At 39.5% G+C, this 23,216-nt stretch overlaps 1 protein-coding gene across 4 annotated transcripts in view; it reads left to right on the forward strand.

The window, feature by feature from the left end:
* The window catches only part of tenm3 (teneurin transmembrane protein 3), a 339,741-nt gene that overhangs the window by 251,561 nt on the left and 64,964 nt on the right, over positions 1-23,216 (forward strand). For all 4 annotated transcript variants that reach the window (XM_076729445.1, XM_076729446.1, XM_076729447.1 and 1 more), the window contains 9 exons: positions 797-943; positions 3,679-3,809; positions 3,964-4,052; positions 8,914-9,033; positions 11,383-11,515; positions 11,889-12,017; positions 16,161-16,292; positions 16,459-16,594; positions 21,803-21,946. In XM_076729445.1, the coding sequence (XP_076585560.1) occupies positions 797-943; positions 3,679-3,809; positions 3,964-4,052; positions 8,914-9,033; positions 11,383-11,515; positions 11,889-12,017; positions 16,161-16,292; positions 16,459-16,594; positions 21,803-21,946 (1,161 nt within the window). The remainder of the gene's footprint in view (positions 1-796; positions 944-3,678; positions 3,810-3,963; positions 4,053-8,913; positions 9,034-11,382; positions 11,516-11,888; positions 12,018-16,160; positions 16,293-16,458; positions 16,595-21,802; positions 21,947-23,216) is intronic.

A 23,216-nucleotide genomic window follows, 5' to 3' on the forward strand; every position in this document is an offset into this window, starting at 1 on the left:
GAAAACCTTACCTCAGATATGCTTCAACTGTAATCAGTACTACACAGGCCATGCAACAGCTCACATCTTTTACAAGCAAAATTGCCAGTATTTTTGCGGTATTTTTTCCTTCCAGCTGGCGTTTGCTACTATAATTGTGTATTAGGCTGTGAATGCTGTTGAAACACAGCTGACATGTTGCTTTCACATAATCATTGTAGATCATGTTTTATTTTAACTCAAATTCATGACAAATTAACCCTACTTAAGGTACTTCAGAAAAATTTGACCTCTTTGGGAAATTGATTAACTTAGAGGCCTGTCTTGATTTTGTCTTTTTACCTCTAAGCCACAGTCGATTATTTCTTTATTTAGACCACACCATGTGTATTTGTTTTTATTTCATCAGATGTGTGAACTGAGCAATATCCAGTGTGGTGTAGGAGGATTTCACTCAGCAGTGTGTAACACCTACAATGAACCCTGCCTCATGCCTTTAGAGGCAGCCTACCCACCTCAAGCTGTTTCTGACTTTCAGTGGAGATTTATTGTCCATGGTGGTCTCAGTGCTGTTTCAGAGGCTTTTCCAGGCTGAGAGGAAAACACTGAATACTGTATGTTGCATTTTTGGCATGAAAATGGTCCAATGTGAAAAATATGGATTCGTCTCACTTTTCAGAGCTCCAGTACAAAAGTATCTTCAAAAAATGTATATTGGTTGAAGCCTATTTCACACCCTGATGGCCAGCCATGATCCAATCCCATCCACTCATGCTGCTCTAACTTTTCTAACTGTATGTTTGTCCCCTGTGCCCAGAGGGTTGCCCAGGTCTCTGCAACAATAATGGACGATGCACCCTGGAAGCCAGCGGGTGGCACTGCATCTGCCAATCAGGATGGAGAGGGGCTGGGTGTCATGTAGCCATGGAAACACTCTGTACTGATGGCAAGGACAATGAAGGAGGTATATTTGTCTACATACACTCTAAGAGTGTGCAGATAGATGGTTAGATGAAATATGAAATGGTATATTTGTCTGGTGGATGAATGAACAATGGGTAAGGAGCAGGGCTGTTAATATCCAAATGTTAAATCAGGAGTTTAGACTGTAGGAAAACAGGAAATTAGCCATACATTAGCAGTTGGGGTAAATGTAAAAGGCACTTGCATTTGAATTGTTAGCCCAACATTTTTTAAAATCCATGTATTGTAGAAAGTCCTGCACACTTCACTCACAGTAAAACAAAAAGTGAATACTAGGTATTGGCTTATGGATGCTTTCCAGTCAATGCTAGAAGTTGTAGCAAGTAAGAAAGTGCCTGCCTACTACTTGAATACGCTGCATGAATGTAGCTCGATTTTAAGTTGATTTTCTTGTGACCGATGAATTCCTAGCATCATGCCCAATTAAGAATGACAATGGGTTGTCTATACCCGTTTAGTTTGACATGCTTAATGACCCGTCGTGCAGCACACTTGTCTCAACATGCCTACTGTGACATCTCCCACAATATGTTCCTTACCATTGACCAATCAAGTGCTCTCTCCAGAGCCCCTGATTTGTGCTCTCTCTGAACTTGAATGTGATGAAATAAGATGTGCCATGATCAGAATCAGAATCAGAATCAGAATCAGAATCAGAAAAAGCTTTATTGCCAAGAATGCTTTTACACATACGAGGAATTTTTTCTGGTGAAATTGGTGCATGACACATCTACTAAAATATGACACATCTACTAAAATAAGAGCATAAAAAATAACAATTTAAATATATATACACAAGTCTGTTATTGTTAGAAACACAGTTCTGTTTTTCAGAAAGAAGTCCAAGTTGGTTGATTGGTTGGGGTCATATTCATGTAGTCTTGCCAGTCTCCCGAGCAGGACACGGCAAGATTTTATGGCTCTGTGATCTATAGATCTTAAACGCTGACCATCGTTAAAGACAAAAATATTGTGTTGTCTGATCCCGACGTCAAGCTTTTCAGTTGTCTCAGTTTTTTGAAATACAGACCCAAACCTAATTCAAGGGATCCTCATCAGTATTGTTTATTTATGTTATGTGTTGAACATGTATCAGCCAATATATCATTATCTGGTATTTTAAACTCTCAAATATCAATGTTCTTTTCAAAAAATTAAAAGCAAGCATCTAAATCATGAATGGGTTACTCTGCTGCTGAAAGCTGCACTTCGATGCGTAGTGTACCTGCAGCAGGTTGTACACTATGCACCTTGCTCACCTTGCTGTAACTATGGCTTCACAGCTGCCAAAGGAATGCAGAACATGCAGTCTCAACCTTGACGTGGCAGTGGAGTGAAAGCACTGCTAAACATCAATCAGTACTGGGTCTTTCATGTGTGCTAAGTGGAGAAGCTGTAGAGAAAGGGAAATCTCTGAAACAATTTCAGACAAGAAATTACAAGAGTTATTTGTAGAGGAAATACCTTGGAATTGAAACATCAGCCATTAGCATTTTCACCTTGTAGTGCTCTAAGACACAATGTGAAGCCCTAAACTAGGGTACTCAGTTTGATGAGAGCATTATGATAATTAAAGACAGTCAGTATGACCATGTATTTCTCACTTAGTGGGCACATAAATCTGTTTACACAGTCACACTGTGGGGACTCGCCTTCCTTATGGGGACAAAATGCAGATCCCCGTAATGTAAATCATTAAATTTTAGGATGAAGACTGGTGTTAATGTTAGTTTAAGGTTAGAATTAGCTTAAGTTAGTAAGTCTCCAGGAAATGAATGTAAGTCTATGTAAAAAATGATGGAAAACATAATTGTGTGTGTGCGTGTGTGTGTAACAAAGACAAATGGCAGCTAGTATCACATTACCTTAAATACCTCCTTCTATCCCTCCATCTTTCCATCAATCTCTCTACTCTACTCCTCCTCCTGTCTTGCTTCCTGTCCTTCACTTAACCCACCCTTCTTAATCTCTCTTTTTTCATCATTTCATAACCACTTCTCATTTTTTCAGACCTCCATCCTTCTTCCTTACTCCTGAACTATAGCTTCATTCTTCTTGGCAGCACCTAATAAATACATACTGCTCACATACTAATTCTTCGACATCACTCCATTTTTCACTCATTCACCCATTCTTCATCCATGAAAAGCCCCACAAGTACAGTGGGTACTTATTCTCAAAAACTGGTGCAGGACTTGTGAAGCCTATGAGCAATGCAAGAGACGCAATGATTTCACTATTGAAGCCCAGTCTTGTTTTCTTTTCATTACATTCCCTCCATTGGTGCCTTTTTATTCATTCCCACCCCAGAAACCCATCCATGTTTGATGAAGCTTATTTAGACAACACAGCATCTCTCTCGTCCTCCAAACTCCCCCAATTATAGATGGTGTATGTGGCCATGCTCCCCACCCATCATCCTCTATTTTTATCTTTTTTTTTATCCCTCCATCCTTATTCCTGCTACACTCCTCTATCATCACTGTATGCCTGCATTGTTGATTGTTCTTAATCCCTTCATAATCCCTCATTGCTTCTTAATCCCTCATTCCTCAATCCATCCTTATCCTGTTTTCATCCCTCAATCCACCCTTCATCCACCTGTAACTTTTCCATCATCCATGTGACATCTTTCCATACTCCAGCCTTCTGTGTCTGGTTCCAATCCCTCCTTCTCAGGTTTCTGAATATAATAACTTTGTGTATGTGTTTCAGATGGATTGGCTGACTGTATGGACCCAGACTGTTGTCTGCAGCCCTCCTGTCAGAACCAATTGTACTGCAAAGGGTCACCTGACCCGGTGGAGGTGCTCAGCCAGTCTCCATCCTCTTTGGCTCCTCAGCAGGTAAGGAGCTCTAATCAGAAATGAAGTCAAAATAAGAATTGAATTGTCATTTCCTGGTACAAATCCACATCATATTTCAGTGCAGCAAACATATCAGACAGGGACAGCAGGAAGCAGCCTCTGTCTCTCTATTTATTTCCATTTGTTTCCTTAGGCTGCCAGGTCTTTCTACCAGCGCATTCACTTCTTAGTTGGTCCTGAATCCACTCACGTCATCACTGGAGACAGTCCGTTCAATAAAAGGTAACCATGTCTCTCTCTGTCCCACCCCACCCCCTGTATTCTGAACATACAGCAACAGTGTTAGTAGGCCAGTACCATGAGTGATCAGACAAGTTGTTAACAAATCCACATTTTAATCATGCATTTCAATCTGCATTTGGAAATGAAAGCACAGGTTTGCTGTAAATACCTAGATTTTGCAGAGTTATTTCCTCAGCAGTTTTTTTTAGATGTGTTCAACTGTTCAACTTCACATACAAATAACTTGGTTTCATCTACACTAAACTGGGGGTTTTAATACACCTTCGATGAATGAGTGACTAAGATGATGAGTGAAATGTAATCAGAGCCATCAGGAATGATGTTCAAAAGTATGAAAGTATCATGTACGTAATGTTTCTTTTGGTATGAAGAATGAAGGATGGAACAGATTTGAGCAGTGTCAGGCATCAGTTATCTGCTCGGTGGAAAGGCTTTGTAAATTCAGAGAGGGAAATAAATCACCTCGCCTAACCAGAGCTTCTTCACAGTTCTTTATAGAGAGGGTAAAATGACTTCATGTTCTTCTACACGAACACTTGTTTTTCTTCACAGCGGGATCATGGATTATTTGTGTCTTGTCTTTGTTTGCTTGACTCATAATGATTCTGTCTGCAGGTTATAGCTTACCCCACTTTTGTTCGCCATAATATGCACGGTTGCAGGTTGGCTTTTCTGTCTGGATGAATATAATAAAGAAGTTGGAGTGAGACAGAGATCACAATTGAAAGACTTAAGGTCTGCCATTTTTCCTTGCCAAAAGCCATTTCTGCCCACGTCTACCTCAGATATAACATTCATTAAATATGATAAGAGAGAAAGAGAGGGTGGCGGCCTGCGAAATATATAGTGAAAGGCAGAGGTACTGACAGGGAAGAAACATGACGGCAATTCTGTTCAGCCATTTTTCTGCTTTTGTCACATTTTTTATGCTAGCCTGAATGTTTCATAAGAGCAGAGGGCCACAACCCTGTAATAAAAATGTCCTGTATTTCCATAATGGAATGACCCTTCAACCTTATAATAAAAATGTTTTATTAGACCTTGAGTGTGTGTGTGTGAGAGAGAGAGAGAGAAAGAGAGAGAGAGTGTGTGTGCAATCCTGACTCCTAGGAATAATGTTTATATACAACTAATTTGCATTCATGATTACATTGTGGTGACAATGTAATCGAGGCCTGGATTATGTCCAGAGTCAATATTTCTGTGAGTGAATGAAACACATTTCTATACAGTGCTTAAATCACAGGAGACTGTGATTTTTGATTATTATTATTATTATTATTATTGTATTGGTATTATGCATGGTAAGAGTTCCTCGCTGTTCAGAGCTGATCAGTTCATTTTATTTTTATTATTTGTCTATAATTATTTACGTATTAGATCTCTACCCACAGAAATTATGCCACTATGTTTTGAAAATACTTAACTCTACAGGCTGTAAAAACCGGCAGTTAATTCTGCTCAATCAACTTAATTTCATTTGTCTCTTCTTTGTGTAGCAATATTACCTTATAATAAATTATGTAGCAGTATTACTACTTTAAAATTAAAGCTTTACACTCATTAAAGTTTAGGCAAATGAAATTAATCAAAATTCATACACATAACAGAATTTAATTTACATTAATTTACATTATATTAAATTCTCCTCCTTAAAGAAGGGAAATCAATAGCCTCTGGATTTATTCAGTCTTGACTTGTGTACAGTAACTTTAACACTTCTTACACAGAAAATCACATAACCAGTTTCTGTAAAAATGAAAGGTTTATTAACTCTACACACAACTAATAACTACTAAACATACAAAGGTAATAACTGCCAAACGCACAAATGACTGGATAAATACAACCAGAAATAAATAAGGACAAGGGCAATGAATATAGCGATAAGCAATTAATACATGCATGAATGAAAGTATGAATACAGCACAAACAATTAATGACTGAGTGAGGACCAGTGTATACCAGATAACACAGGAGAAAACTAAGCGGAGGAAAACTTAAGCACTGACCAGTGAACTCACATTAATGCACCATTTAGCAGCTGAGAGAGGCTGCTGGGAAGCACAAGTGAAATACTTCAATTCAATATTATTACCAGATTTATAGGAGATACTACATATGACCTCTTCAGCGCTATCATTGATCTTGAGCATTAACTCCAGTATACCCCAAGGAAAAGTAAAGTTTCACCTGGTTTGTGTAACAGGGTAGAGATTGCTGTGAAGGGGAGGCGAGGAGAAGCAGTGTTGATTCTCACTCTCAGACATCCTTTGGTGCACTCAGTTCCACGTTGCAGCTGGGCCAGCTGATATGTCTCTTTCTGTCATGTGGAGCCTCCTGGAGCTTTCAGGCATTTTCTGGCATTTCTAGTCTCATGTGTGACTTCGGCTCGAGTCAGCTGTCTCTCTCAGCAGGCGGCAAAGTGATAACATCTTCACAATAAACCTGTCAACACTGGAATTTAAAAATAAGGGAAGTTTTCTGGTGCCCCGCCCTGAGCGGTCCTACCACTCTTTCCACAGAGCCCTTACATTTAGACAAGAGTACTCACAGTGAATCCTAAAATCACCACTAGGCAACCACTTGCTTTAATATATCAGATTGGCAAGGATTGGCTTAACAAGTTCCTATATTCACTGACTAAAGTTAGGTGGTCAGAATCGGATACCTCTCTAAAAAGTGAAATACTGTGAACTTCCCTGTATTATAGAAACAAAACAAAAGGACATGTAAATTCAAAACTCAATCCAAGTATGTATTAATTGAAGAATATGTACACATCACATACACATTATGCTTCAGCTGTGATTTTGAGAGAAGCTGCTGGTAAGAGATGATTGGGAGGAGATGGCGATTAAGAAAATGGATGGGAGAGATAGTTTGAATGCAGTCACTAGAGGAGCATGTTTCTGGTCACTTTAGCTTCGCAGATTTGTCCTGCTGGCTCACATTGATTTTCCCTCCATGTGGAACACTAAAACCTCTTTTTATTTTACAAAAAGCATCACTTTGACCCACACTGTTTTTCATCAGGTACAGACAAGCCTCCTCCCATTTGATGAGATGTAAACATTCAGCCTTTTTGAACTACCTCTCATGTTGATCCATCTTCTTGCTCTTGTTCATGTTCATGTTAACATATTCATGTTCTTATTTTTATTGGCAGGTGTCATTTGAGTGAGTGACTCTTCATCACTAGATGTTACAGCTAGTAACTCTAAAACCAACTTTTTAGAAAGCTTAGAAATATGGGAGATTTACAGGAAAATCTTTAAATGGAAAGAAAGTGGGAGAGAAGGATAAAATACAGGAGAATCCCGAGAAAAATGGGAGGATTGACTGCTTCACACACACACCCCCCACTGCGATGTGCTACAGATGTGATGGCAGACTTTGTCACAGCCCCAAACAGACAAAATGTGTGAGTGTCTGCTTCAGTTAGAGTGGCCGTTTCAACCTTACATTCATTATTTTCATCGCAAGCCATGATCAATTTTCTCGTCAGACATTACACATTAAAAGTCTGAACACATGGCATCTAGCTACAACAGTGGAATGAGGACATGGAGCAATAGGCTAATACGTAATTATGTAACCTTTGACACATGCTTAAGGTTAGGCAAAAGAGGAAAAAAAAAAAAGAAATCAGTGTGAGTTCCAAATTACCAAAATGTCACTGATGACTGAGTTTCTGTCATCTACAAGAAAATGGTGAGCGATGATTTATCTTCATTTGATCACAGGGGTTCAATTGTCCCTGCATCAGCATGTTAACTCAAAACTTCACGTTTTTCTCTTTTATGGTGAATAACACATAACACATCAATTAATGTTCATTTTAATTTTGCTCCCCACATTCCAGTCTGAGTTAGTTTGGGTTAGATTGAGGCCAGTGTGTTGCAAGTTGTTCACTTATCACTTAACGTTCCATTAGTACCATCCTTGTATCAGGCCAGCGCCTTCTTTATGACCCAGAGGTCAAGTGAGCAACAGGTTCAGCAGAAGTTCATCAGTTCTGTGTGACAGATGTAAAATTCATTTGCAGGTCATCATCAGGGTCAATCACACTAAATACTGTTTCTGAGGATTTCTTTTACCTCACAGAGACACTAAATAATTAGATTTATTTTTAACTGGTTGGATTTAAAGCTATTCTTCTCCAAATCAGCACTGATGTCAACACAGCTTTGAACCATTCGGAATGACAAACACCAACATCTATATGTTACAGTCAAAGGTGTCAACCAACCATTTGGAAAGAGAAAAATGTGTTTATATTAAAAAAAAAAATTGAAATATAAAGGTGTGTGTGTGTGTGTGTGTGTGTGTGTGTGTGTGTGTGTGTGTGTTTAAACTCAAACGTGGTTCCTGAAAGCAGTGCTGTGGTGTAAAACTATGTAAAGGAGTGTCGTGCGGATGTGCAGGCATGCTATGAGTGCTGTTGTAACATCAGTGTTGTCCCATTATAGTGCTCCCAGTGGCACAGCTCAGCAGTTACCACCCCAGTTGTTGTTTTAAGTGATGCTTCACTGCACTCTGCAGCTCCCTTCACAAGGAGTAACAATGATGATAAGAAAGGCCGCGGGGTGTTTCTGTGTGTAAGTTTGTGAGTGTATTTCTCTGTGTCTGGCCCAAGACAGTTTTCCAGCACTGCTTTAGCTCAACCACAGGGACTCAGGTCAAATAAACCTGGGTTTCTTTCTATTTAACTCAATTTGCTCAGTTAATTGCAATGAAATATATGGTAATCTCTTTTACAAATGTTGCTCAGTGCACCTTTAATAATAAAGAAAAAACCACCTCTCACTACTATCTCTGTCTCTCTGTCTCTCTCCAGTTTGGTGTCGATCATTCGAGGTCAGGTGTTGACAGCTGATGGAACACCTCTGATTGGAGTCAATGTGACATTTGTCCACTATCCCGAACATGGACACACTGTAACACGCAAGGATGGCATGTGTGTATTGTTTATATTTATACACAATATTTGTGACCTCTTGTTTTCTGTTTATCTTACATCCTTCCCTAAATGGTTTCACCTGACCCCTTATATCTTCAAACAGATGCCTTCCCAATTCACTGAATAAACTTGAGAAATGGAAATGATCAAAGACAGAACTACCAAATACTAACAGGGCACCATAGAACAGGAAGACAGATTATGCATCCAAAGCTGCCAGCACTCTGTCATTTCTTACACTGATATAATAGATATGATATACCACACCTCACAGTCCTGACTGCACATCTGTGGCAGGCATGAACTGAAATGTGAGACATACTTAAAGCCAGCTGTGCACTGCAGTATGTCTTGGTACACTGTTTATATCAGGTCAGTCATTGTCTACTTTCTATCTTTCAGTGCAGTCCCTCTGGTTCCACAAGTGTAGTAAAGTTACTTCTGTTACTATTTCAGTGTAATGACTAAATGAACACTGGACATAGTCCAGATATATCACACATTTCACCAATTGCCTATGTGCCCATAGGCCAACATAACTACTGAAACCATATTTCTAAGCAGTATACACTTGGAAGTATTGTTGAGAGAATCTTCACAGACATGTGTCGGACTTTACAGTCAAAAACTGCTCCTGTAGACCAAACACACCAAAACTGACAAATTCACTCATCTGCAATATCAGTCTGTACTAAACTATGCAAAATCATCATTTCCTATGTGTAAAGATAAGAACTCAGCTGTTGCCTTGTGTAATTCATTATTTATTTATTTATCATGTTTTGCTTTTTTACTGATATGTCTTACAATTACAAATGGAATTAACAAGTCTTATCTTATCTTATCTTATCTTATCTTATCTTATCTTATGTCTTTCCGCAACTCATCCACTCTCAACCTACCCAGTGAATAAAAATGAACAACAAACTCTGACATTTTGAAATGGTTTGTGTGGCACAGTAATACTGATGCAATGCAGTCACAGGTGTGTGTTTCTAGAGTATTTTACAACAGCTTAGAATGCTGCTCAGCCAGACATAATCATAAACCATTTTATAATACAAGATAAAATATTGGCTTTAATGTAGACCCCAGCTAGCTGTCTTTGTGGTATGATGGGAGCAGAGGTGGCTAAATGTCTAAATATATTCATTATATTATATTCATTCCATAAGACCAAAAAAAAAAAAAAAAAAAAATCAACTATATACGTACATTATGTACAAGATTATAAGAATACTGTCGCCGATACTCAATTGCACATGAGAAAAATACAGTTACCTAAAAAAATTTTCATTGCACGTGAGTCAAATATGGATAATAAATACAGTCTTTTTACTATTGCACGGAAGAAAACATATACAACAGGAAAAATTGTGTCGTATTGCACAAGATGTAATGGATATGAGCATATATTAGCGTAAATGATTGGTTTGCGATGTTGTAATGGGGAACAACATCAACACATTGCTACATTAAATGATGCTGGAGTCAAAGAATGATTTCTGCAGCACATTTGTAAACAGTCAACCTAAACAATGACATTTTGACAGTCGATTCATCATGACACAACACTGCAGAAAACACGAGTACTTCATTTTCTAGAGGTTAAAGTCTGGAAGTGAAGTCATTTTGTCTCCACTTGAAAGTACAGGAGGTTACTTCGGAAATAGCCTTTTACACATTGCATGACACACACTTGATGAAAAGCCAATTCAGCAAAACAAAAGGAAAACACTTAAATCACATCTATACTCTGCTCTGCCCACCATCCCCCATCCACTCAAGGCTCTATCTTCAATCACAGCAACATCAGCCTAAGAGGTCTGAATGTTATTAGGAGCAAAAGTGTAAGACTCTTTTAAAATGCATTGCATTCACAAGAATACACCAAACACTGCAGAGCACACACTCCAGTACACACGCATGCACACACGCACACACACACACACACACACACACACACACACACACACACGTGGAAAAACAAAAGACATACAAACACATTCTCACACACATTCAACAACGTATGGATACGTAATGATCAGCACACAGTATACACACTCACTGGGGAAAGCTTGTAAATTCACAGAGGCACAAGCGCACTCATAGTATTCAAATGAGCCAATTACAACCTCCCAGTTCAACAGTTAAGAGCTAGTTCACTGTACAGCTCTTGAGGGACAATCCTGTTTCATGCTCCAAGACCTTTCAGGTTAAAACAACTCAGTCAGAAAAATTGACACAAAAGCAAACAATTTAGTTCAATGATAACACTATTCTTCCTCTGTTTTTCAGTACTTACAGTACAAGTTTATTTTTTTGTTTGTTATTGATGTGCCGCAGGTTCGATCTCCTATCCAATGGTGGGGCATCCCTGACACTGAGTTTTGAGCGTGCTCCCTTCCTCACTCAGTACAGAACTGTGTGGGTGCCATGGAATGTCTTCTACGTGATGGATACGTTGGTCATGAAGAAGGTGAGCGGTGACACTGCTGTCTGTCCAGATATTTGTCTGTCACCATGGTGGGCAGCAGAACTAATGGCCTGACAGAAAATACAGTTTTGCTCTACATGTTCCAGCGTACACCATTTTGAAGCTTTCTTATTTGACTTTTGTTGTTTTACACTGACTGATCAAAGTTATTGAATTTGCTACTGACATAATGACTTGTTTACCATGTGGAGCAAGTCACTCCCAGCTGTGTCCAAATTTTTTTAATAACGTATACACTGACATATCTGAGTGACACTGACACACCGGCTGAATAAGCAAGTGAACTCATTGTTTCACAGTCAATGAATTGATGCATCAGTGACTAACTGGCACACGTTCTGTCTGGCTGTTTCAGGAGGAGAATGACATTCCTAGCTGTGACCTGAGTGGTTTCATCAGACCCAGTCCTGTCATCGTTGCTTCTCCTCTGTCCACGTTTTACAAAAGTACACCTGAGGATGGCCCCATCATACCTGAAACACAGGTAATAAACCACAGAAATGGCTTGTTAGGAGCTAGACCAGTTTCCACAGCAATACTTTCAATACTGTCAATAAAATAAGATCTCGTGTCAGTGGTCAGTGGTCAAACAATCATTTTGTCACAGACATTTGATCAGATGAATACACACGCATTTGTGCTTTGACCCTCTGGTGTTGTTTCCAATGCCCTTCTGAGCTTGGCTCACGTGTTGACTCGTGTCTAGTCAACTTAGCTGCTGTGATGCCTGCAAGGAGCTTCCATGTTGTGGAGAGACATGTTATCGGTCATAGTTTGAAGGTGTTGTACCCTTGAGGGGATCTTTCATGATCAGGATTGTCATGATTGTCTGCCATGTGTTAGCCACTCTGGATGGGTGCATGTTCAGTATAAGCCAAGTATAAAGATCAGAAAGCAAATGAAATAATTCTACTCATAAAACAACCAAAAACAGTGATCCACTATGGAAACCAGAACAAAATCGTTAAAAACACACAGCAACAAAAATAAATAAAAACAGACAAAAATGTGCCAAAACAACTGAAATACGAATAACAACTATGATAAATTACTCAATTCAAGTGACTTCTTGAAAATGAAAGTCTATTTTGGCCTGTTTGAGTGTTATTGTTGCTGTTTACGTGTTCCAGGATGAAGAACGTCTGTACGTTCTCATCATGTAGTTTTTTTGAAGACTATCGGCTGACTAGTCCTTACTTGGTGTGTCCTATACCCATGATAAAAATGGCATTTACTCGTTTTTCACAGAAGTGTTGGGTATTCTTCCATATGACAGATTTCATGAATAATAGAAGACTTGGCTTTAACGTAGCCTCCACGGTTATTGAGGATAGTTGTGAATGCATCGCACACATTTTAGTGCACAAAGAACAAGGACTAATGAATATGACAGCTCTGCTTTGTTCTGTACAATTTGAAGGGGTTTTTTGTTTTACATTGTTTTTTACATTTTTCATACTATTGGCATTGTTCTTAAGAAGCTTCATAAGGTAGTCACCTAGAATGGTAACAAAAATAATTATTGGAATTCTTTGCGTTCTTAGTGCATTTGAGGCCATTAGTTGTGTTGTGCCAGCGTAATGTTGGTATATAGTAATCCATGTTATGGCAAGAGCTGCTCAAACAATTAAAGCAAAGCAACAGTCCATCGTCACTTTAAGACATGAAGATCAGTAAATCCAGAAAATTTCAAAAACTTTGAATATTATCTTCAAGTGCACTCACAACAACCAATTCTACCAAGTAGCCACCTTTTTCTTTGATGACTGCTGTGCACGCTATTGACATTCTCTCAATCTGCTTCATGAGGTTGCAGTGGAGTGGCACACACACATAGTTACCACAGCTGAGGAGCTGCGGCTCTGGAGTGATTGTTTTTATAGAAAACCAGTGGTGTATGCACACACACACACACACACACACACACACGCGCGGGCACACATGTACACACACAAGGAGCCCCGCCCTGTGTCCTGCCACTGATTGCCTATAAGCCTAATAACATGCTTCTCCTGGCAGGCTACTGAGGCTCATCATAGGGGAATGTTCTAATTGCATACACATTACACTATGTTATCTTTGTGTAGTGTGTGTATGTGTGCATTATGTGTAAGAGAAAGTGTGCATGCAAGAGAGATTGAGAGTGAAGCAGAGCACAAAGAGAAGCAGAGGTGTGTGTGTGTGTGTGTGTGTGTGTGGTTCTTAATTGTCACATTGCATTAGTCAGCCCACAGAGGAAATGAAACAGATGACAGAACTCCATGTCTGTTTTTATATTTTTACAACCCTGAACCAGCGCTCCATAATTATTTTTTATTTGACAAGTGTGTATGTGTATGTGCCTGTCTATCTGTGATGAAGGGAAAGAGAAAGGAAAGCGTGTAACGTGTGTGTGTGTGTGTGTGTGTGTGTGTGTGTGTGTGTGTGTGTGTGTGTGTGTGTGTGTGTGTGTGATCAAAAGCAAGCGAATGGAAAGACGCCACTTAGATTTTGGTGGAGCTAAGTCCATTAGAGAGGAGGGCAGTGAAAAGGGCAGACTTAAACGGGATATAATGGAACTATAATGAACACTAAATGCCTGGCTAATGAAAAGGCAATAGTGCAGTTGAGAAATATAACACGGGAACAGTTCAAATGGATCATTCCCTGTGGAGCATTTCTTGTATTCTTACGTATATATTTCTTCTCCATCTCCTTTTTCTTGGAGTCTGCCTCTTCATCAAAGGTTTTCCTTGTCTACTCAACTTCTGGCCTCTTTGTGCTGAGTTGAGATATCTAACTTTGATCTCAAACCATGTTCGAGATTTTATACAAAATGTTTTTTTCTCTTATTTAAATACTAAATGTGTGTATTTTGAGTCATGCCAAACTATCCATGGAATAAGCAAACCTTCAATCTGAATGCAGAAGAAAACCAGGACGAGCATAATGAATATAAGACTTTGTTGTTCTGAGACAATGGTGCCACCAATGACCCACTTCAACCCTTAGGTATTTATTTATGTTAAATAACTTCTCACAAACACAGCAGTAAAAATTTTACCCAAACTGTCTTGGTGAACACCCATCACAGTTCACAGACTGACTTGGTTCAGTTTTGACCTACAGTGCTTGCTGAAGGTGCACATGCAGTTTCTCTGTGCAATGACGGATACAAACATTTTGGCTGCACTCATGTTTGGGCTTATGTGGAAATAAAGTGAACTAGATGATCTGGATAAACTGTTAAACTGGCTTGTTTCCAATTTCTCTCATCCAAATCCAATCAAAAAAAAAAGAAAAAGAATTAAAAAAAGAATATCATAATTCCAATTTAAAAAGAATCCAAAAGTTTCCATTTTTAATCCAGTCTATCATCCTTAGTAAAGTTGATAAAGATTAAATGTTGTTCTTGTTATTCAGTGACTTTGCTAGTTTGCCACCATGCTGCTGCCCTCACACTCCTCCTTACAGCTGTGTGCCACCCCACTGTTGACACAGTGATAACCATATCATCAGTGATGTAGGGACATGTTGCATGTCCTCTGCTTTAGGTTGCTGCCTAGTGACAGAGCTGTGATTTAGCCTGGCTCACCCTTTTCAGGTTCAACACAAGGACACATGTATGAACACACACTGTAATTGATAAAAGCACACTAAAACAAACACACTTAATTTAACTACTTAGGCTGCACAGGAATCCCTCCAATCTTTATGTTCATCTCGTCTCTCCAAAAAGCAGAGACACAAACTTCTATTACCCAAGTTATACCACTTAAGGCAGGGCGATATACTGGCTGTTCATATTGTGTTCTTAATTATTTTGTAGGAGAGCCAAAATTAGGCTGATTAGGCATTTTTGTCAGTATCACAATGAATTAAATGTTTTATGCCTCCACACCAGTGACAGCCGTGGCCAGATGCATGATGTTTTCATGTTACCAGCTTCAGATGTTAACATTTTTACATTCTGCTGAACACAATACCTCAGAAACTCCTGGAGGGAATTTCATCATATCTGGCATCAGTGTCCCTTTGGACTCAAGGATGAACTGATTAGTATCCGCCTTGGAACTGTGCTCATTGTATAGATCTTCTGTGCTGCTGGGTTGAAGATATGAAGGTTTGTAGCTTGTTTGCAGCAACATCCATCTTTGAAGCGTTGTAGTCTACCACAAGCTCACTGGTTTTGCTGATATGTTTTGCCTCAGGTGATTTTCGTTGCATCATGTGATGAAGCTCTCCATAGCTCTCTCCAGCACTTTGTACTCCTCTGTAAAAATAGTCTCTAAATGAAAACAATCTGTTTCTCACTGGAATCATACATCTCAGTATTACGATAACTTCCATTTCTCCAAAAAATACACTTTGTGCATTTTATTGAATAATGAAGTCTTCATCACATATATTATATTAGTCTGGACAGACATGGAGGTAAACTGGAACTTGACTGGTTGGTTTCAGTAAGTAGTGGGTTGTTTGTTTTTTGTCTCTTTTGAGCATTGTCACTACCAATAGTGCTAGCTGCTATATAAAGATGCGTGCCAATTCATTCCCTATGAATATGATGCTTCAGATACCAAACCAACCAAAGGTTATAGGAAATAGTGGTAGGTGCTGATGTGTTTTCTGTGTTCTTTTATACCAGGTTTTACAAGAGGAAACCTCAATACCGGGCAGTGACCTAAACCTTGTATACCTGAGCTCCAGAGCTGCAGGATATAAACCGGTCCTCAAAGTCACCATGACACAGTCATCAATACCATTCAACCTGATGAAGGTGAGATATTTAATATGACATAACATAATTTATGTTTCCTCATAACCACTAGTACATATCAGCATAGAATTCTGACCATTAACGGCTTCAGTCAGCAAATCAGTATCAGTGGAACCCTAACCTCAACTGCCAATCATGATCTTTGTGTCTGGTGCTGTTTCTCCAGGTTCACCTGATGGTAGCAGTGGTGGGTCGCCTTTTCCAAAAATGGTTCCCTGCCCAACCAAATCTATCCTATACCTTTATCTGGGACAAGACAGACGCCTATGGCCAACGCGTCTATGGACTATCCGAGGCAGTTGGTGAGTTTGCTGATAATAGCAAAGCTGGACAGTAAATAACATACTTATTTAAAATTTGCACTGGTTTGACATCTCTGGGAGGGTAGAGAAAAGAGAGTTTTGTGTGTTTGAAAACTGAACTTTGGATTGAAAGAAATTTATTTAGATTTATATTATATATTTTAGCTGCAGATAAGGAGGTGGAGAAAGAGGAGATAAGTGATTAATAGGTGAGGAGGTCCTCAGGATGCTTGGATTTCCACAATTTTCTTTCAGCCATTGGCTGTCTGTCAGCACATACTGAGTCAGACCACCACAGAGCTGGAGGGGTGAGAGGGAGGTGAGAGGACATAGAGAGTCCAGAGAAGAGGACAGTCTAGAGAGGCAAGAGTTTGTGGCAGAGTGAGAAGGAGTTCAGGTGAGGGGAAAGCTGATAGGACAGACGAGGCAAGACAGGGACAGTATTTGTGGAAGAAAGAAGTTTGAGAGTTTGAGATATGAGGAAAGAAGAGGATATGAAAAAGTGGTCAGAGACATGAAGAGGGGTCACAGAAAGATCAGTGTTCCGTAACTGTTGACCTTTCTGGTGAATATCAGGTCAACGTATTTGCTTACTAGCTTAGTGGGAAAGAGGGTGGGAGAGAGCAAGAGGGTGAAAGAAGATAGAAGAAGTAATAAGCCCGATGTGAATTTCTCTGTCTGGATGTTGAAGTCACTGAGAAGTACAGGTTGGGGGGCCATCTTCAGAGATGTTCAACAGGAGGATATTTTATTTCTCCAATAATTCCTTGAAAGGACTTAATAGATCACAGCAATGTTTAACTTCACTTGATAAGTAACAGACACAATGTGAAATTCGAAGGAAGAAGGAGTGTAGTGTGAAAGGAAGTAGAGAGAAAATCTCCATTTGGGGGGACAGTAACAAGCTAGGGCCACCCCCTCTGCCAATGGGTCTGGATGTGGTTTTTGGAGGTGTAGCCAGAGATGGACACAGTCTTGCTATTGGCACTTCCATACATCCCTTTGACAAGGTGTTGGAAAGAAAGACTCCTTTGTCTTTGTATGTCAGAATCTATGAATGATGAGGCTACTGCTGAAGCTGCAGCTTCAAACAAGTGGTGATTTTTTAAACATGACAATAAAAGCTAAGTCTAAGTCTTAACGCTCTGATTCTCTGATTGCTCAATTGGCTACACAAGTGCTTACCATACCCCCTGTTGTGTAGTACTACTATGAATTTGACTGGCCTGTCAATAGAAACAAGCCTCCACTGACAGCTGAATAAACAATCACACTTAAATCAAGGAAGAGGTTTGATTTCTGAATTTCCAAATCTGTTTTGAAAATAAGGTCTCATAATCCTACATGGTTTTAGATCAGCACAACTCAAAATGCATGTAAACCTAGTTTGCACAACCCTAGAACAAAAGGAGCATAGTGTAATACAAGAATAGGCTGATACTGACAAAGCACAGTTTACATCTAACAATGGTTTAAATTCAATAAAACAGAACACCAGAGCAAGAGACTACACTATACTCTAGTAACACTATTATTATGGCATTATGGCATGGAACATATAAAAATTAAGTCATTTGAAAGTTTGAATGCCCCAATTTTAAACAGACAAAAAACTGTATCTTCTTTTAGGTTAAAATGCAAAATAAAGGAGAGGGTGGACGAGGTAACAAAGTAGTGGGAATGGTCTGATTGTGAAATACAACAAAACAAAGTTGGAACAAAAAGGTGTATACAATAATTCAATCCACTACAGACCACAGTTCTCCCTCTTTCTAAATTAAAGATGTTATACAATTTTAGACTTTGAATTCAGTATATCTCATATGATTGTGATTAAAGTGGTGATTCTTGACAAAAAAACCCACTGATGGGTGTGTTTTGTTTTAAACGACTGGCTCTCTGACAAGTCATCAGTAACTCTGACACTTTGTAATATAAACTGCCAACCTCTTCAAGACAGAGTTTGGAGGCAGCATGAATGAACAGGCCAAGACAGTGATTAATAATGGATACTGCAGGATAGATGATCTGTGTCAATGGGAGGCATGGAAGCACATCTGCTGTCAGTGGTCTTTGGCAGTGAACAGTCAAACAAGGCACACATTACGTCAGGTTAACTCAAACAAACTTTGGCTATTACAGCAATGCACTGGGTGACACTGACACATAATCATCCTGTCAAAGTGATGATAGTAGCCTGTGGTGTTTTCCTGTGTGGGATTATGAGAAATAAAGAAATAAAGGGAGGAGAATCTATTCATTTCAAATAGGTATCAGGATTGATCAGCAAAGACTCGTATTGTGTAACCTACAGATTTATTCAGATTGAGTCAAATCAAAACCTTGAAAGAAGCTATAATTGATATTTTTATGGCACTGAATCAAAAACATGGCTGCTTAAGGCATGATTAAATCACGATTATTTTGGTCAATGCTGAGTTCACTATTATTTACCGTGTTTACTCATTGCCTTTGGACGCATCATGCATTTATTTAACTATTATGCTGGTGATTGAGCACCACCTTAAAATCTTATTATGCATATGCAATAAACACTGTTGCTCATAAAGTTGGAATAAAATATTTTTTACCTCTTTCCATGAAGTGATTGTGACAATGTGATTTATTCTTGACAGATAAAGTGTATATCTTCTCAAAACTTTATCAATCAATCTCTTCCAAACATTTTCACAATAAAAATGAAATCACAATTAACCTTCATAAACTGTACTCAGGCTTAAACTAAATTGGGGGTATAGAAACAGTAGGATTAAGGCTTTACTTAAATTCTTCAGCCTTGGTCAGTTTAACAGGGAACACATATTTGACAAGATTTCATGCATATGAATGTCCAACATTACTCTTTCAAATGTCACACAGTCACCAATATCGAGTATGGCCACCCCTGACATGGATCAGTGCATTAAGACGTCTTGTCATACTGTCCACAAGCTTGCTGATGTTGTCAGTGGGCGGGGCATCCCACTCTTCGGTCAGAGCCTGGGCTTACTCCTGTAGAGTTTGAGGAATATTGTCCCTATCATTGATGCCTTGGCCTAAAGCATCTCAGGCATGCTCAATAGGTTCATATCAGGGGAGCAAGTGGGCCATGGCATCTGCTGCCCTTTGCATCAAGATATTCTCTCACTGCAGCTGCTCTATGTGCTCTAGCGCTGTTGTCTTGCAGACGAAAGTTGTTCCCATAGACCTGTCTTGTATTTGGGAGGCAATGGTTCTCCAGGATGTCCCTGTATGCAACACTGTTGACGTTTCCATCCAGCACCACCAATGGTGTCTTTCCTCCATAATGAATTCCAGCCCATACCATCACTGAGCCGCCACGAGCTTGAGTGGTTTCCTGGATGCGGTCATCGCGAAGGTTTTCGGCGCGTAATGGCTGAACCCGTTGTCTTCCATCTGTATGGTTAAGGATATAGCGGCTCTCATCTGTAAAGATAACATGTCGCCAGTACCCAAGCTGTAATCTTTTGTGCTCCCTAGCCCAACAAAGTCGAGTTCTGTATTGAACAGTTAGGCGTGGACAATTGGTCATTCGTCTTGCTCTCTAACCATGCTGAAGCAACCTTCAGTTTACAGTTTGCCGAGAAATGTTGATTCCATGGTGTCTTCTCCACAAACGACGAAGGTGGCTCGCTGGCATTTTCTGGTTTGTACAGCACACATTAAGCAGTTGCCCATCATCTCGTCTGGTAGTCAGTCATTGTTGTCAAGCACTCTTTGGCGTATTGCCAGTGGCGTCAGACAAGGCATAGTCAAATGTGGTTGAAAATTATTTCAGACAATTCTGAAAATGTGGACCTATTGCATACAGGCTTTAGGCAGGAAACACAGCAAATATCTTTTATAGCGCCAAACAAATCTTGTGCATGAATTCATTTCACCTGGGTAATTTGGACATATAATGTAATCATTGCACCTGGTCAAAAGTGATTACTGATGCATTTAAATAGGAATAAACAGAGGATTGTCTCTGAAAACAAAATTACTCCAACTTTATGGGCAACAGAGTATATACTGCATATATCACACATATAGCACACTGACTGGATGACTGGAATTGCTTCGCTTTGGTGAGGCGTTTGATGTCAGATGGTGATGATGATGATGATGATGATGATGATGATGATGATGAACGAGTCAGCCTTCAGTGGCACTGAGCCTTTGCAAGAGTCAGTTTTGAAAAGAGCCTCTCTCAACATTAGGTTGTTTGCAGCTCATTGATTTCATGTTGTAGGTTGTCAGACACATCAGCTGGTTCTACATTGAACGGCATAGCAAAAATGGTCACTTCCTTTTATTTACTGTTCTTGTCCTGAAACCTCTCGCCAAATGACTAAAGGAGTTTTCACACTCACCATCATATTCAGATATCATAGCATGCTTTTGTTCTTGCAGAGGAGGAATATGCAGTGTAACTTCTTTCAAGTTGCACTTGCCATGGCTTTAATTTCACTCCTTCTGAATGAGGTTTCAGCCTCTTAGCTCGCCTTTTATCATCATAAAACTTGCCTGCATAACACCATCTCTATCAGAATGTGGTCATGTGAAAGCTGCCTGTTGGGCATCCAAACTCTGCTTTCTTCTATTTAATAATGGCCTCACGGGCTGGATCAGGCCATATACAGGCCAGAGGCAAGAGCTTCCTTACCCCTGAGTTAGGGTGTGGGTTGGGGTTAGGCATTTAGTTGTGGTGGTTAAGACTAGGGTAAGGGGATAGGGACTGCATTATGTCTTCACTGTCAAGGACAGAAGTACAAACTCTGCATGTGTGTGCGTGTGTGTGTGTGTGTGTGTGTGTGTGTGTGTGCATTGATTAAGTAAGTGTTTCCCCCTTGACTTCACAGTGATGTACCTCACTGATACAGGCGGGCAGCCCTGAAAAGGTGTAGTCTCTCAGTGCAAAGAACAAAACTGATGTGTGTGTGTGTGTGTGTGTGTGTGTGTGTGTGTCTGCGTGTGTGTGCATATGTGTGTGTTGGGTCACAGAATGGTCCTCAGTGGTCTAGCAGCAGGAGTCAGTGGATGTTTCGAAAGCCGACAGATGAAGGTTCATTTTGCGGTTCCCCATGTTTTCAAGACGATTGTCTGTTTGATTGGTCTGAACTACTGAATTTTGTTTTGATTTGAACACAAGTACGCTCAAAGGAAAGAACTGAAAAAGTGTCCTTGTCCGTGTGTGTCCAATAGTGTCAGTTGGGTTTGAATATGAATCCTGCCTGGACCTCATCCTGTGGGAGAAAAGAACAGCCATTTTACAAGGCTATGAGCTGGACGCTTCCAACATCGGAGGATGGACGCTGGATAAACATCACATCCTGGACCTACAAAATGGTAGGTGCTATGACATGACAGCATACTTTTACTCTTTCTATACACAAACTTAATGTCTATACTGCAAGGTGATGAAACACAATACTGTATAAAACTTTTCTTGACATAATTGAACCTATATTTTATTCAAAGTTTAGAGTTTAGAGTTTATACAGTTTAGAGTTTCATTTTCCACTGAAATGTGAAAAAGCTCAAAAATAATATATATATTCTGTCTCTCTCTCATTCTTTCACTCTACATCATTAACTGGTTTATTATATGTCTAAGAAGAAGAGGACAAAGCTTATAGCGGTTTAGAAGTATTTTAATCTCAGCAGTTGTCAAAACGATTGTTGTCATCAAGGCTTTGATGGACCAACTGGAAGAAAAGAATTTAATAGTGTGTGTAAGTGTCTGTGTGAGTTCCTTGTTGGCATCTTGGATTTGCTCCAGCTGCCCAGTGGTATTTTTGCTGGCCTTTCATCTCTTTCTCTCTGACTTTCTCTCTCTCTCTCACACACACAGTTTAGCTTTCTCATCTCAAATATAGTCATTTCAGACCTTCATCCATCTCTCCTCCTTGTCTCCCTCCCTGTCATCTCTCTTCTCTTTGCTTGCTTGTTTCATTGGATCTCCAGTGAGAAGCCCCTCTTTTGCTTTTTCTCATCATGAGCTACAGAAAAATGTAATTTCGCTTGTTGATTTCATATCCTGTCATGTCTTGATATTACTCCCATCCAAATAAATAAGGAATTCAGCGAAATACTTCTTGAATACTTTAATACTTCTCCACACCTTTAGATCCCTGTTAGGATTTGTGCTTTCATTCAGTTATTTTTACATACACTAAGTATGTTTCTGTTCAGGGAAATCTCCACCAACCTACTTTGACCAAAATATTTGAACCTCATAATTAAACCCACCATAACAGAGGTGTGGTATCAATTTTGTCATTATTAAAACACAATCATCACTTTTTTGTTGAAAAGTAGGTCCCAAAAAATCAAAGCCCCACCACCCCATGATGCATACATCGAGTGAACATCACCAATTTTTACTGAGAAAACCGAGGCAAGAAGAATTGTTGTTGCTGTATTGTATCATTAGTTTTTGTTTGAAAATGAAAAATCAAGATGTGAAGAGATCAAGCCTTGTTCAGCGATGAGCTCCCCATTGTATTCTTCCAGCTCAACATTTTTCTCCTGTTCATGTATTCCCCTCGCTCTGTTCTGCTCCAGTTTGAGAAGAAAATTTGTGATTGGATATGTAACAGCAGCTATGGGAAAAGAA

Source organism: Chaetodon auriga, chromosome 4 (assembly GCF_051107435.1).
Source record: "Chaetodon auriga isolate fChaAug3 chromosome 4, fChaAug3.hap1, whole genome shotgun sequence".
Taxonomy (NCBI): Eukaryota; Metazoa; Chordata; class Actinopteri; order Chaetodontiformes; family Chaetodontidae; genus Chaetodon; species Chaetodon auriga.